Source organism: Oncorhynchus gorbuscha, linkage group LG25 (assembly GCF_021184085.1).
Source record: "Oncorhynchus gorbuscha isolate QuinsamMale2020 ecotype Even-year linkage group LG25, OgorEven_v1.0, whole genome shotgun sequence".
Taxonomy (NCBI): Eukaryota; Metazoa; Chordata; class Actinopteri; order Salmoniformes; family Salmonidae; genus Oncorhynchus; species Oncorhynchus gorbuscha.
Window position 1 is genome coordinate 19,888,321 of NC_060197.1, and position 14,779 is coordinate 19,903,099.

The 14,779-nt window shown below is 40.3% G+C and overlaps 1 protein-coding gene across 3 annotated transcripts in view; it reads left to right on the forward strand.

Annotated features, from left to right (window-relative positions):
* LOC124014542 (sodium/potassium/calcium exchanger 2-like) overlaps positions 1-14,779 on the forward strand; it is a 184,087-nt gene that overhangs the window by 113,889 nt on the left and 55,419 nt on the right. For 2 of the 3 annotated variants that reach the window (XM_046329657.1, XM_046329659.1), the window contains 2 exons: positions 98-206; positions 10,335-10,349. In XM_046329657.1, the coding sequence (XP_046185613.1) occupies positions 98-206; positions 10,335-10,349 (124 nt within the window). The remainder of the gene's footprint in view (positions 1-97; positions 207-10,334; positions 10,350-14,779) is intronic. The other variant, XM_046329658.1, reaches the window with a different exon arrangement.

The window sequence follows — 14,779 nt, forward strand, 5'->3', positions numbered from 1 at the left end:
TGTCCTTCAGGTATTTCCTTAGGGGAACCACCAAGGACTAGAAAGAGTTGTGTAATGGTGCCATTGTTTGTGTAACTGCAATGTGCTCCTTTTGCAGGCTAGGCCCCGGCTTCAGAGAGGTGGTAGCTCAGCCTCCCTGCACAACAGCCTGATGAGAAACAGTATCTTCCAGCTTATGATCCACACACTGGACCCTCTCAGTGAAGGTAAGCTTTTATCCAACACACAAAATGGTCACTGTTTCTCTACCTCTGTTTTTCTAGTGTTTACTCAAAGCAGCATGGAATGCTTTTGTTTATCTTTGCCTGGTTCCACTTCCATACAGAGCCAGAAGGTTTAGAGGCAAACTGGTGCTCATAATTCCAGTCATTTTTAGGTTAACCCAGGTTAACGTTTCTCTGCCACTCTGCCAACATTCAATGAAGATAGTTCTTGCACATACTGGACGTTTTTGCTATTAGATGGATTCTGATAGAACCGTCTTCTTCATGAGATATTTATAAAAGAAATTAGGAACACATCATAAAGCCTAGAAAGGGCTAGGAGAATATTCAATCAACATCCCATAGAAACTGGGCACAAATGTTCTTGCAATGTTTTCCATGAAACATGTCTAGAATCTTGATATCCTATATTCTGAGAACATGGTAACCATGTGTATGTTTGGTGGGAAGTTGAGGGAATATTCTCTTAAAACACATAAAACTGGACACATGAATGGTCTTGCAACGTTCCCATGAAATGTGTCTGTCACATTGGCATGAGGGATCGAGAGACAGATGCAGGAATGCGTAATAGTTTTTTTGTATTGTACCCAAATTATGGCGTGCCATGTAAAGGCATGGGGACGAAGACCAAACAAACACTATATAAAAACAGAGGGTCGAAACACAAACAAAAGAGCGAGGAGTACATCGAATAAATACACACGCGCACAATGATTAACACACGGGACAAGACTCATAAATCATCTGCGCAATCCACAAGGGCACGAAAGCCCAAAACACACAGCACAGGTACTCGCAAGCACTAACGGACATTGTAACATTAATCGACAGCACTATGGTGAACAAAGGGCACATATAAAAAATACTAATCAGTGGAAATAGGGGACAGGTGTGTGTGAAAGTTCTGGAGGGATCCATGACAGTACCTCCCCGACGCGCTGCACTTGCAGCACAACGACACCGGCCTCGAGGACGATCACAGGAACGCGGTGCGGGTTGATCAGGACCCGATGCAGCTGCCGAAATTGCGTCATCGTCGGACGGGCCATTCCCGCTGTCTCCCTAAATGGTCGATTATTCTGTCACGTTGGTATGAAGTGATTCAGGAGACAGGGTTTTTATAATAGGGGGTTTTATTCCCAAATTAGGGCGTGCTGTGTAATAGCATGGGGATGAAGACCAAACAAACACGTAACAGAACACAGGGTAGAAACCCAAACAAAGGAGCGAGGAGCACCTCGAATAAATAACTTAAGCGCACGATGATAAACACACGGGGCGAGACCTGTAATCATCTGAGCAATCCAAAATGGCACGAAAGCCAAAACACACAGCACAGGTACTCACACGAACCAACGGACATTGGGCCAATAATCAACAAGACATTGGAAACCAAAGGGCACATACATACAAATACTAATAAGTGGCAATAGGGGACAGGTGTGCGTGTTGAAAGTTCTGGAGGGATCCATGACAGTGTTTATAAAAAATATTCTCTGAATATTTTATGTTCAGAGAACATGGTAACCATGTTCTGTGTATGCTTGGTGGGACGTTGATGGAACATTCTCCTAACCCACAGAAAACAGGATACAAATGTTCTTGCAATGTTCCCATTAAATTGGAAATTCTGAGAACATGGTAACCACTTTCTTGGTAAGTTCAATTTGACATTAAGGGAATGGTCTCTTGGAAACATTCCTTGCATATCAGGGGAACATTTGTTGTTGGATGGGTTATTGCTCTGAGATCTGTAAATAACTTTTCCAGGCATCCACATTGTCTAACCACCAAATCTCTTTGTTAAACCTGTGCCCTATACAATATAACCTGTGGTTAGGGACCCTACCTATACAGGAAGTCTCAGTAAAGCACTCAGTACAGAATTGGTCTAATGAACCGGACACGAGGCTACAAGACTGTTAAACTAGTACAGACTGGAATATGGGATTCATCTGATAGCATTGAGGGGTTTACTAAGTCCGTCACATGCTTCATCAATAAGTACATTGACAATGTCGTCCCCACAGTGACCATACATATGTATCAAACCAGACATTTTGGATTACAGGCAGTATCCACGCTAGATAGAGCTACTGCTTTCCATTAATGGGACACATACAAGAAATCCTGCTACGACCTCCAATGAGCCATCAAACATGAAAATAGGGATAAAATGGGATAAAGCTCTGACGCTCGTCGGATGTGGAAGGGCTTGTAGATGAATACGGATTACAAAGGGAAACCCAGCCGTGACTTGCCCAGTCACGCAGGCCTCTCAGGCAAAATAAATGCCTTCCATGCTCGCTTTGAGGTAAACAACACTGAGTCATGCAGGAGAGTCTTTGCTGTTCCGGACGACTGTGTGATCTCGCCATGGGCCATGTGAGTAAAACTTTTAAGTATGTTATTACTCGAAAAACCACTGGGCCAAACGGAATACCAGGTCGCGTTGTCAACATGCGCAGACCAGCTGGCAAGTGTCTTCATAGACATTTTCAAACTCTTCTTGTCGAGCTATCTTCTGTAATCCCAACACGTTTCAAACTAAACCTAATCGTTATTGTTCCCAATAACTCCAGGGTAACCTGCCTGAGTGTGCCAGAGCGCAGAATAACTTATGAATGCTCAACACCTATTGAATATGGCCGGTGTCAGTAAACGTTGACAAAGAAGTGTTATTAAATTGTTGCCAGCAGCACAGTTACAGTCACCAACACTGGATAACATGAAAACAGCCTAACCAGCTCTGCTAGGGTGAGGAAAATGGTCAGAGTGGGGTGTTGTCTCATTTGTGTCTGGAAGTATCTAGCAAGCTAGCCAATGTTAGCCAGTTAGCTTGCAGGTTTGACTGTCGTTGTGAGGTCAGAACATTCTGATCAACCCTGCTCATCAGGCAGAGTGTCCAGTGTGCGCTCTGAACGCTCCAAAAGCGAAACGCTTTGAATTTATGAACAGACAATCTGACAGACAGTTAAAGTCACCAACGCTGTGGATAACATAACAGCCTAACCAGCTCTGCCATGGCAAGTAATGTTCAGTGACCTGTTCTCTCATTTGTGTCCGGAAGTAGCTAACAAGTTAGCTTGGGTGCTTGACTGCTGTTGTTAGTACAGAATGCACGGATCTACCCTTAAAGATATGGGAGTGGCTACAATTTAAGAGGGTGTGAATGCTGGATGGGTGTAGACAAAGAAGTGGTCTCCAGTAGTAGAACCAAAACATTCAAAGGCCATTGACTCAAAAGTGAGTTTACAAGTTTATCAACTTTCAAAGCAGAATTACTTTCCCATTGTTCCTCATCTGTCGTGTATGATATACACTTTTCTAGCTCTGAGTCTCTATGTTTATCCAATGTGAAAAACACAATTTCAAATTTTGCTACATAAGACAGATTTGAGCTGGTCAGTCACAAATGACTATCGTCTCATAGCACTCACATCTGTAATCACAAAGTACTTTGAAAGATTGGTCATGGCGCACATCAACACCATCATTCCAGACACACTGGACCCACAATAATTCATATAGCGCCCCAACACATCCACAGATGTGCACTTCGCACTGGTCTATCCCACCTGGACAAGAGGAATACCTATGTAAGAATGCTGTTCATTGACTACAGCTCAGCATTATCATCAGCAAGCTCAGATCCTGGGACTGAACACCTCCCTCTGCAACTGGATCTTGGACTTCCCGACAGGCCGCCTCCAGGTGGTGAGTGTAGGCAACAACACCTCCACTACACTGACCCTCAACATGGGGACCCCACAGGGGTGTGTGCTTAGTCCCCTTCTGCATTCCCTGTTCACCCACGACTGCATGGCCACGCACAACTCCAACATCACGTACGCTGATGACACGACCGTGGTAGTCTTGATCACCGACGGCGAAGAGACAGCCTACAGGGAGGTCAGAGAACTGGCATCTTCTCCCTCACCATCAGTAAGACCAAGTAGCTGATCATGGACTATAGGAAACAGGGGGGTGAGGACACCCCCATCCACATCAACAGGGCTATAGCGGAGCGGTTTGAGACCTTCAAGTTTTTCAGTGTCCACATCACAAAGGGATTAACATAGTCCACACACACACTGCACAGATGTGAAGAGGGCACTACATTGCCTCTTCCCCCTTAGGAGGCTGAAAAGATTTAGCATGGGCCCTCCAATCCTCAAAAAGTTATTCAGCTTCACCATTGAGAGAATCTTGACTGGACGTATCACCGCTTGGTATGGCAACTGCACCACTCTCGACCTCAAAGCGCTACAGAGGATGGTGCAGGTGGCCCAGTACATCACTAAGGCAGAGCTCTCTTCCATCTAGGACCTCTATATCATGCGATAATTTGCCAAAGACTTCAGCCACCCAAGCCATAGACTGTTCTCTCTGCTACCATCTGGCAAGCAGCACCGGAGCATCGGGTCTCGGACCAACAGACACACACACACACACACATCTTCCTCAACTACCTTAGACCCCTGAAAATTTAAATGGTATTCCCTGTATATAGCATCATTCTTGTGTGTTTTTTTCCTCTTGTGTTATTATTTATATTCTTCTTATTTTTAACTCTGCATCATTGGGAAAGGGCTTGTAAGTGAGCATTTCACTGTAAAGCACCTGTTGTATTCGGCACATGTGACATATACAATGTGATTTGATTTATACTTTATATTTAGACATTCCATTCATCCCATTCCAGCCTTTACTATGAGCCCATCCTCCAATTTAAAGTTTCACCAACCACCACTGACTGCAATACCCTCTGTGAGTCATGGTGTCAAAAAACGAGGTATTTTAACTGTGGGCACCTCACTTCCCCCATGTGAGATGAGGTCTTAATTCCCTGTTGTTATCTCATATCTGCAGGGGAGGATGGAGTCCTATAAGACACCTGCTGGTTTAGCTGTATGTAATTGAACTTTTTTCAGTTTATAAGGCTTTAGGCATTCTCTGTTTAGGATTGGTCTTGGCCATGGATTAGATTGCACTTATTTTCCAATAGCCAAACCCACTGGCTCCATGTCATCTACAAGACCCTGCTAGGTAAAGTCCCCCCTTATCTCAGCTCGCTGGTCACCATAGCATCTCCCACCTGTAGCACACGCTCCAGCAGGTATATCTCTCGTCACCCCCAAAACCAATTCTTTCTTTGGCCGCCTCTCCTTCCAGTTCTCTGCTGCCAATGACTGGAACGAACTACAAAAATCTCTGAAACTGGAAACACTTATCTCCCTCACTAGCTTTAAGCACCAACTGTCAGAGCAGCTCACAGATTACTGCACCTGTTCATAGCCCACCTATAATTTAGCCCAAACAACTACCTCTTTCACAACTGTATTTAATTTATTTATTTATTTTTCTCCTTTGCACCCCATTATTTTTACTTCTACTTTGCACATTCTTCCATTGCAAAACTACCATTCCAGTGTTTTACTTGCTATATTGTATTTACTTTGCCACCATGGCCTTTTTTGCCTGTACCTCCCTTCTCACCTCATTTGCTAACATTGTATATAGACTTGTTTATACTGTATTATTGACTGTATGTTTGTTTTACTCCATGTGTAACTCTGTGCCGTTGTATCTGTCGAACTGCTTTGCTTTATCTTGGCCAGGTCGCAATTGTAAATGAGAACTTGTTCTCAACTTGACTACCTGGTTAAATAAAGGTGAAATATATATTTTTTAAAGCTGCTGTCTATCTTCAAACCAGTAGGGCATCAGTAAGGATTTTTTTTCATTATTATTATTTTTGACAGGGAAGTCAAGCTGAGACCAAGGTCTCTTTTACAGGTGAGCCCTGTAGATACAAAAATATACACATCTGTTCAATAAAAGCATTTAAATATACACAAAAATACACACAATCATACACACAAAACAATCATAAAAACAAATACGTTCATCAATAAAAAAAAGTCTGATGTCTGAAAAGCCCTATCGGCACCAATTCCTCCAATTTCAGGGTGTTTTGGAGATTGTTCCACGTGAAAGGTGCAGAAAAATTAAAAGCAGATCTACCCAATTCATTGGAGGTCGAAGGGATCTCCAACGTTAGCCATCCCTGAGCCTGGGTCAGGTAGTCCGTATGCCTGTACTTCAACAATGTAGTAAGGTAAGGCGAGAGTTTATGTAAGAGGACTATATAAACAACAGAATGCAGTGCATTGATCCACGATACTTCAGAGAGTTCCAACCTACTTACTGATACAAAATGCAGTGATGTGTGCTGAACCTATTGCCCCTAATAAAGCTTAATATGCTATGGTACACAACATCTAATGGCTTCAATACAATTGGCAGCTGCATTCATATAGATCAGTGGTCACCAACCTTTTCTGAGTCAAGATCACTTTGGCAGTCAAAAAGTAAGCTGAGATCTACTGCTCAGATTTTTTGTTGTTGTACATTAACCTCACACAAACAGTTTTTTAGGAATGAGGTTTGGGCAGTAGGCCTAATACATTATCACAGCATATTGGCTATATGATTGGCCTGCCAATATTGTAAATAAGACCATATTATATTTCAAAATTTGAGCTTTGATAACAAAATAGATCTGTTGGTTTAGCACTTGTGAGGCACTGTGGAGCATGAATTGAAATAATTAGCTTTTTTATTTTACTGGGCTGATGGTACCTGCATCTGATGGTCAACGAGGTCAAAGCACGACGTCAGTGATCTTCAGGTTTCGAAAAGTCAGAGCTCTAGAAAGATGGACGATCGACCGGTTGGCGACCACTGATATAGATGATATCGCCATAGTCAATAACCAGAATAAATGTTGACTAAATTATTTTTTTTCTGCTATTTAATGAAAGGCATGATCTGCTCCTGCATAGGAAGCCTATTTTAATTTTCAATTTCTTAACTAACTTAACATGTTTTTTGTAAAAAGCCCAGATATCAGGGACACGATCAATGAGTGCACCATTCAATGTACGTATGCATAAATAATCAGAAACATTTTTATGTGATTTAGAAAATAGCATATACATGGTTTTACATTAATTGAGAACCAGTTTCAGTTCAACAAAGGCTTTCTGCAGTGAAGTAAAGACAGATTGAAGCTCAGAAAGAGCCTGCTCAACCGTGAGGCCAATAGCATATACAACAACTGCATACAAGTGAATGGTAAAACAATTCGCAGAGAGAATAATATTGTTTATATAGACATTAAATAGATAAATACACTGGGGAAGATGTGCAACACCTGGAGAGGGGTGGAGACAAGCACAAAGACAGGTGAAACAGATCAGGGTGTGACATATACACAATACCACAATGTCAAAGTGGAATTATGTTTTTTGAAATTTGTACAAATTTATAAAAATGTAAAGCTGTAATGCCTAAAGTCAATAAGTATTCAACACCTTTGTTATGGCAACCCTACATAAGTTCAGGAGTAAAAATGTGCTTAACAAGTCACAAAATAAGTTGCATGGATCACTCTGTGTGCAATAACAGAGTTTAACATTATTTTTTAATTACTACCTCATATTTGTACCCCACACTTACAATTATCTTTAAGGTCCCTCAGTTGAGCAGTGAACACAGATTCAACCACAAATACCAGGGCTTGCAAATAAAAAAAAATAAAAGCAGACATTGAATATCCCTGAGGTTGGTGAAGTAAGTTATTAATTACACTTTGGATGGTGTATCGATGCAAGCAGTCACTACAAAGATAGTAATTGGTAAGGACTGGAGAGTTTTTCAGGTTAAAAAATAAATATAATGGAGCATAGCACAGGCAAACTCCCAGAGGAAAACCTGGTTCAGTCTGCTTTCCACCAGACACTGAGAGATGAATTGACCTTTCAGCAGGACAATAACCTAAACCACAAGACCAAATCTATACTGGAGTTGCAGTGGCCGAGTTAGATTTTTGACTTAAATCAGCTTGAAAATCTATAGCAAGACTTGAAAATGGTTGTCTAGCAATGATCAAAAACCAATTTGATCGAGCTTGAAGAATATTGAAAATAATAACGTGCAAATGTTGCACAATCTCCAGGTGTGGAAAGCTCTTAGAGACTTACCCAGAAAGGTGCTTCTACAAAGTATTGACTCAGGGGTGTCATTCTTATGTAAATTACAAATTTCTCTATTTCATCTTCAATACGTTTGCTAGAATTTCTAACCATATGTTTTCACTTTGTCATTATAGGGTATTGTGTGTAGATGGGTAAATATTTTTTTTATCTAATTTTGAATTCAGGCTGTAACACAACAAATGTGACGACCGGCTCAAATCGGTCTGATGTAGCAAAATTTGAAATTGTGTTTTGTACATTGGATAAAAGTGGAGACTACAAAATGGTATATCATAAAACTACAGTTGAGGAAAAATGGGAAAGTAATTTTGCTTTGAAAGTTGATCAACTTGTAAACTCACTTTTGAGAAAATGGCCTTTGAATGATTTGGTACTACTATTGGGGAGTCCTTCTTTGTCTACAATCATTTAGCATCGTTCACACCCTCTTAATAGGGCTAGGTGTCCCGTCAGCGGGACCCGTTGCATGCATGACCCGTTGCAATTTCCGGTGAAATTGGAGGGCATGCAATTCAAATAAATAATCATAAAATTATGGATATTAAACATCTAGGTACATACAAGTCTCTTATGTCGGTTAGAAGTGTAAATTCTTGTTAATCTAACTGCATTGTTCGATTTACTACAATAGGCTTTACAGCGAAAGCATGCCCTGTGATTGTTTGAGGACGGCGCCCCACAACATATTTTTCAACCAGCACAGGCTTCATAAAATCACAAATAGCGATTAAATAATCCCTTTCTTTTTGAAAATCTTCCTCTGATTTGCAATCCAAAGGGTCCCAGCTACAACATGCATGGTCGTTTTTTTGGATAAAATCCTTCTTTATATCCCAAAAAGTCAGTTTAGTTGGCACCATCGATTTGAGTTCAACATGCAGACAAAGGAATCCAAAAAGCTACCACTAAACTTTGTTAAAACAAGTTAAACTGCATTTCTATTTAATACTCAGGTACCCTAAAATGTAATTAAACTATAATATGTTATACGGAAATAAGTATGTTCAATAGAAAAGTAAAATTAGCAAGTGCGCATCATTTTTACCTTTGAACAAAGACTGCTGACATCTAGTGGAAGCTATAAGAATTGCAATCTGGGAGCTGGAATTGCATAGGACCCATAGCTTTCCATTGTAAGTGCATGGAATCTAAAAAAAACTATTCTGGTTGGTTTTTCTTTGGATTTTCTCTTACAATATCAATTGTGTTATAGTCTCATACATTATTTTAAGATTTCTACAAACTTCAAAGGGTTTTCTATATCCAATGGTACCAATTATATGCATATCCTGGCGTCTGGACCTGAGTAACAGGCAGTTTACTTTGGGCACATCAGTCATGCGGTAGGCATTTCTGCCAAAAAAACGCATTTTGGTACAAAAAAACTAGACATATGCCAAGTTTCCTGAAACAGGTCACAAATATGGAATAAGTCAAGGGGTATGAATACTTTCTGAAGGCACTATATATATATATATTAGATCATTCATCAATTATGTTTTAAATTATTATATTAGATTGAGTTCATTAGGCACACGCACATAACTCGTAACAGTCATGGGAGCCTGGGACATGATAAACCGGACATCTACATCCAACAAGAGTTGAAGGGCAGAGGGATACACTAGCTAGAACCTTCTCATCGTGGATCTGGTAGGACAAAAAAGCATGTCGGTGGCCTAATCCCCCCCCCCCCCATGTTGTTCATCAGGGTCTACTGTAGGTGAAAGGGCGATATGTTGTGTGGACTCAAGCACCATAAAACCAGGTGTATCATGAAACCATGATAAAATTAATTAGAACAGCCTAGTATGTAGTACTTTTTTAAAACCACGATGCTGCATGCTCTTCTCCATTTCATAAACAAAACAAAAACTATAAAAAATGCATCTGGGGCGACCAGTGGCACTGTTTCACCTTATGCAGATCTCAGCTTTAAGGTCCAATGTTTTATCATGTTTTATCTACTTGTACATAATCTGGTTGATCTTTTCCCTCTCCCTTCTATCTCTTTGTATCTCTTTTTCTTCCTCTGTCTCCTCAGAATTTGCTGATTCTGGTGAGTTACTTTTCTAATTATCTTTGCCAAAATGCTGTTCATTATCATCTCCATAGCTTGGAAGCGACTTTTTGCCAAACTTTCCTCTTAGTTTGTACCGCTCCCTGATTGCAGTTACATTGCTTTCAGAAAGCATAAACACCCCTTGACTTATTCCACATTTTGTTGTGTTACAGCTTGAATTAAAATGCATAACATTTTGTTTATTTGTCACTGGGCTACACACAATACCCCATCATGTCAAAGTCTAAATTTTTACCAAGGTCCCTCAGTCGAGCAGTGAATTTCAAACATAGATTCAACCACAAAGACCAGGGAGGTTTTCCAATGCCTCGCAAAGAAGGGCACCTATTGGTAGATACGTATACAGTGAGGCAAAAAAAAAGATTTAGTCAGCCACCTATTGTGCAAGTTCTCCAACTTAAAAAGATGAGAGAGGCCTGTAATTTTCATCATAGGTACACTTCAACTAGGACAGACAAAATGAGGGAAAGAAATCCAGAAAATCACATTGTAGGATTTTTAATGAATTTATTTGCAAATTATGGTGGAAAATAAGTATTTGGTCACCTACAAACAAGCAACATTTCTTGCTCTCACAGACCAGTAACTTCTTATTTAAGAGGCTCCTCTGTCCTCGACTCGTTACCTGTATTAATGGCACCTGTCCACAACCTCAAACAGTCACACTCCAAACCCCACTATGGCCAAGACCAAAGAGGTGTCAAAGGACACCAGAAACAAAATTGTAGACCTGCACCAGGCTGGGAAGACTGAATCTGCAATAGGTAAGCAGCTTGGTTTGAAGAAATCAACTGTGGGAGCAATTATTAGGAAATGGAAGACATACAAGACCACTGATAATCTCCCTCGATCTGGGGCTCCATGCAAGATCTCATCCCGTGCGGTCAAAATGATCACAAGAACGGTGAGCAAAAATCCCAGAACCACACGGTGGGACCTAGTGAATGACCTGCAGAGAGCTGGGACCAAAGTAACAAAGCCTACCATCAGTAACACACTACGCCGACAGGGACTCAAATCCTGCAGTGCCAGACGTGTTCCCCTGCTTAAGCCAGTACATGTCCAGGCCCGTCTGAAGTTTGCTAGAGAGCATTTGGATGATCCAGAAGAAGATTGGGAGAATGTCATATGGTCAGATGAAACCAAAATATAACTTTTTGGTAAAAACTCAACTCGTCATGTTTGGAGGACAAAGAATGCTGAGTTGCATCCAAAGCATTTCAAGGTCCTGGAGTGGCCAGTCTCCAGATCTCAAACCCCATAGAAAATCTTTGGAGGGAGTTGAAAGTCCGTGTTGCCCAGCAATAGCCCCAAAACATCACTGCTCTAGAGGAGATCTGCATGGAGGAATGGGCCAAAATACCAGCAACAGTGTGTGAAAACCTTGTGAAGACTTACAGAAAACGTTTGACCTCTGTCATTGCCAACAAAGGGTATATAACAAAGTATTGAGATTGAGAACTTTTGTTATTAACCAAATACTTATTTTCCACCATAATTTGCAAATAAATTCATTAAAAATCCTACAATTTGATTTTCTGGAGAAAAAAAATCTAATATTGTCTGTCATAGTTGAAGTGTACCGATGATGAAAATTACAGGCCTCTCTCATCTTTTTTAAGTGGGAGAACTTGCACAATTGGTGGCTGACTAAATACTTTTTATGTCCCACTGTATACAGTACTAGTCTAAAGTTTAGATACACATACTCATTCATTTCCAAGAGTGTGCAAAGCTGTCATCAAGGCAAAGGGTAGCTACTTTGAAGCATCCCAAATATAAAATATATTTTCATTTGTTTTTAACACACTTTTGGTTACTACGTGATTCCACATGTGTTATTTCATAGTTGTGATGTCTTCACTATTGTTCTACAATGTAGAAAATAGTAAAATTAAAGAAAAACCCTGGAATGAGTAGGTGTGTCCAAACTTTTGACTTGTAATGCATATACAGTGGGGAGAACAAGTATTTGATACAATGCCGATTTTGCAGGTTTTCCTACTTACAAAGCATGTAGAGGTCTGTGGTTTTTATCATAGGTACACTTCAACTGTGAGAGACGGAATCTAAAACAAAAATCCAGAAAATCGCATTGCATGATTTTCAAGTAATTAATTTGCATTTTATTGCATGACATAAGTATTTGATCACCTACCAACCAGTAAGAATTCCGGCTCTCACAGACCTGTTAGTTTTTCTTTAACAAACCCTCCTGTTATCCACTCATTACCTGCATTAACTGCACCTGTTTGAACTCGTTACCTGTATAAAAGACACCTGTCCACACACTCAATCAAACAGACTTCAACCTCTCCACAATGGCCAAGACCAGGGAGCTTTGTAAGGACATCAGGGATAAATTGCAGACCTGCACAAGGCTGGGATGGGATACAGGACAACAAGCAAGCAGCTTGGTGAGAAGGCAACAGCTGTTGGCGCAATTATTAGAAAATGGAAGAAGTTCAAGATGACGGTCAATCACCCCCGGTCTGGGGCTCCATGCAAGCTCTCACCTCGTGGGGCATCAATGATCATGAGGAAGGTGAGGGATCAGCCCAGAACTACACAGCAGGACCTGGTCAATGACCTGATGAGAGCTGGGACCACAGTCTCAATGAAAACCATTAGTAACACATTACGCCGTTATGGATTAAAATCCTGCAGCGCACACAAGGTCCCCCTGCTCAAGCCAACACATCCCAGGACCGTCTGAAGTTTGCCAATGACCATCTGGATGATCCAGAGGAGGAATGGGAGAAGGCCATGTACCAAATAATAAGTTATGCTTTTCTGATGTATCAAATGCTTATGTTATGCAATAAAATGCATATGAATTACTTAAAAATCATACAATGTGATTTTCTGGATTTTTGTTTTACATTCCGTCTCTCACAGTTGAAGTGTACCTATGATAAAAATGACAGACCTCTACATGCTTTGTAAGTAGGAAAACCTGCAAAATTGGCTGTGTATCAAATACTTGTTCTCCCCACTGTATATTTTAAAACATACATTGCATATCCCTTTGAGCATGGTGAATTTATGAATTACACTTTGAATATATCAATACACCCAGTCACTACAAAGATACAGGCGTCCTTCCTAACTCAGTTGCCATGAGGCCAATGGTGAGTTTAATGGCTGTGATAAAAAACTGAGGATGGATCAACAACATTGTAGTTAGTCCACAATACTAACCTAATTGACAGATGAAAAGAAGGAAGCATGTACAGAATAAAAATATTCCAAAACATGCATCCTGTTGTAACCATGCACTAAAGTAATACTGCAAAAAATGTGGCAAAGCAATTCACTTTTTGTCCTGAATACAGTGTTATATTTGGAACAACACATTACTCCGTACCACTCTGCATATTTTCAAGCATCATGTTATGGGTGTGCTTGTAATCATTAAGGACTGGGGAGTTTTCAGGATAAAAAATACAGAATGGAGCTAAGCACAGGCAAAATCCAAGACAAAAACCTGTCTCAGTCTGCTTTCCACCAGGCACTGGGAGATTCATTCACCTTTCATAACCTAAAACACAAAGCCAAATATACACTGGAGTTGCTTACAGAGAAGACAGTGAATGTTCGTGAGTTGCCTAGTTACAGTTTTGACTTAAATGTACTGTGGCAAGACCCAAAAATGGTTATCTAGCAATGATCAACAACCAATTTGACAGAGCTTGAATCATTTTTTACAGAATAATGGTCAAATGTTGCACAATCCAGGTGTGTAAAGCTCTTAGAGACTTACCCAGAAAGACTCACAGCTGTAATCGCTGCCAAATGTGCTTCTACAAAGTATTGACTCAAGGGTGTGAATACTTATGTGAATGAGATATTTCTGTATTTCATTTTCAATAAATTTGCAAACATTTGCAAAAACATGTTTTTACTTTGTCATTATGGGGTATTGTGTCATAATGTTTTAAATATTTAATCCATTTTTAATTCAGGCTGAAACAACAAAATGTGGAATACTTTCTGATGGCACTGTACAGGTATGTCAATGAATGTCCAAACATAAGTTTCTATGCAGACATATTTTTACTATTTTATGTGAATGTATACCTCTGTAACCATTTTTGTTTTCTCCATTATCCCTTCCATCTCCCCTCTTGTTTTACCCCTTGTAAGCTAACCATTGTAACAATACATATTATACTAACTATCTTGCATGCATGGGGCTGGGAGATACATTGGGGCCAAACATTGAAAGAGCTGACTACATGTTTTGTTCTTTGACACACATTAAAAAAACATAGAGGACACAGGACCAACGATCGACCGAAAAGAGTCAGTGTCCGACAGGGTTGGGGAGTAACTGATTACATATAATCCCTTACGTAATGTAAGCAAAAATATGAGATTACAGATTACAAATACTTTTAAAAAAC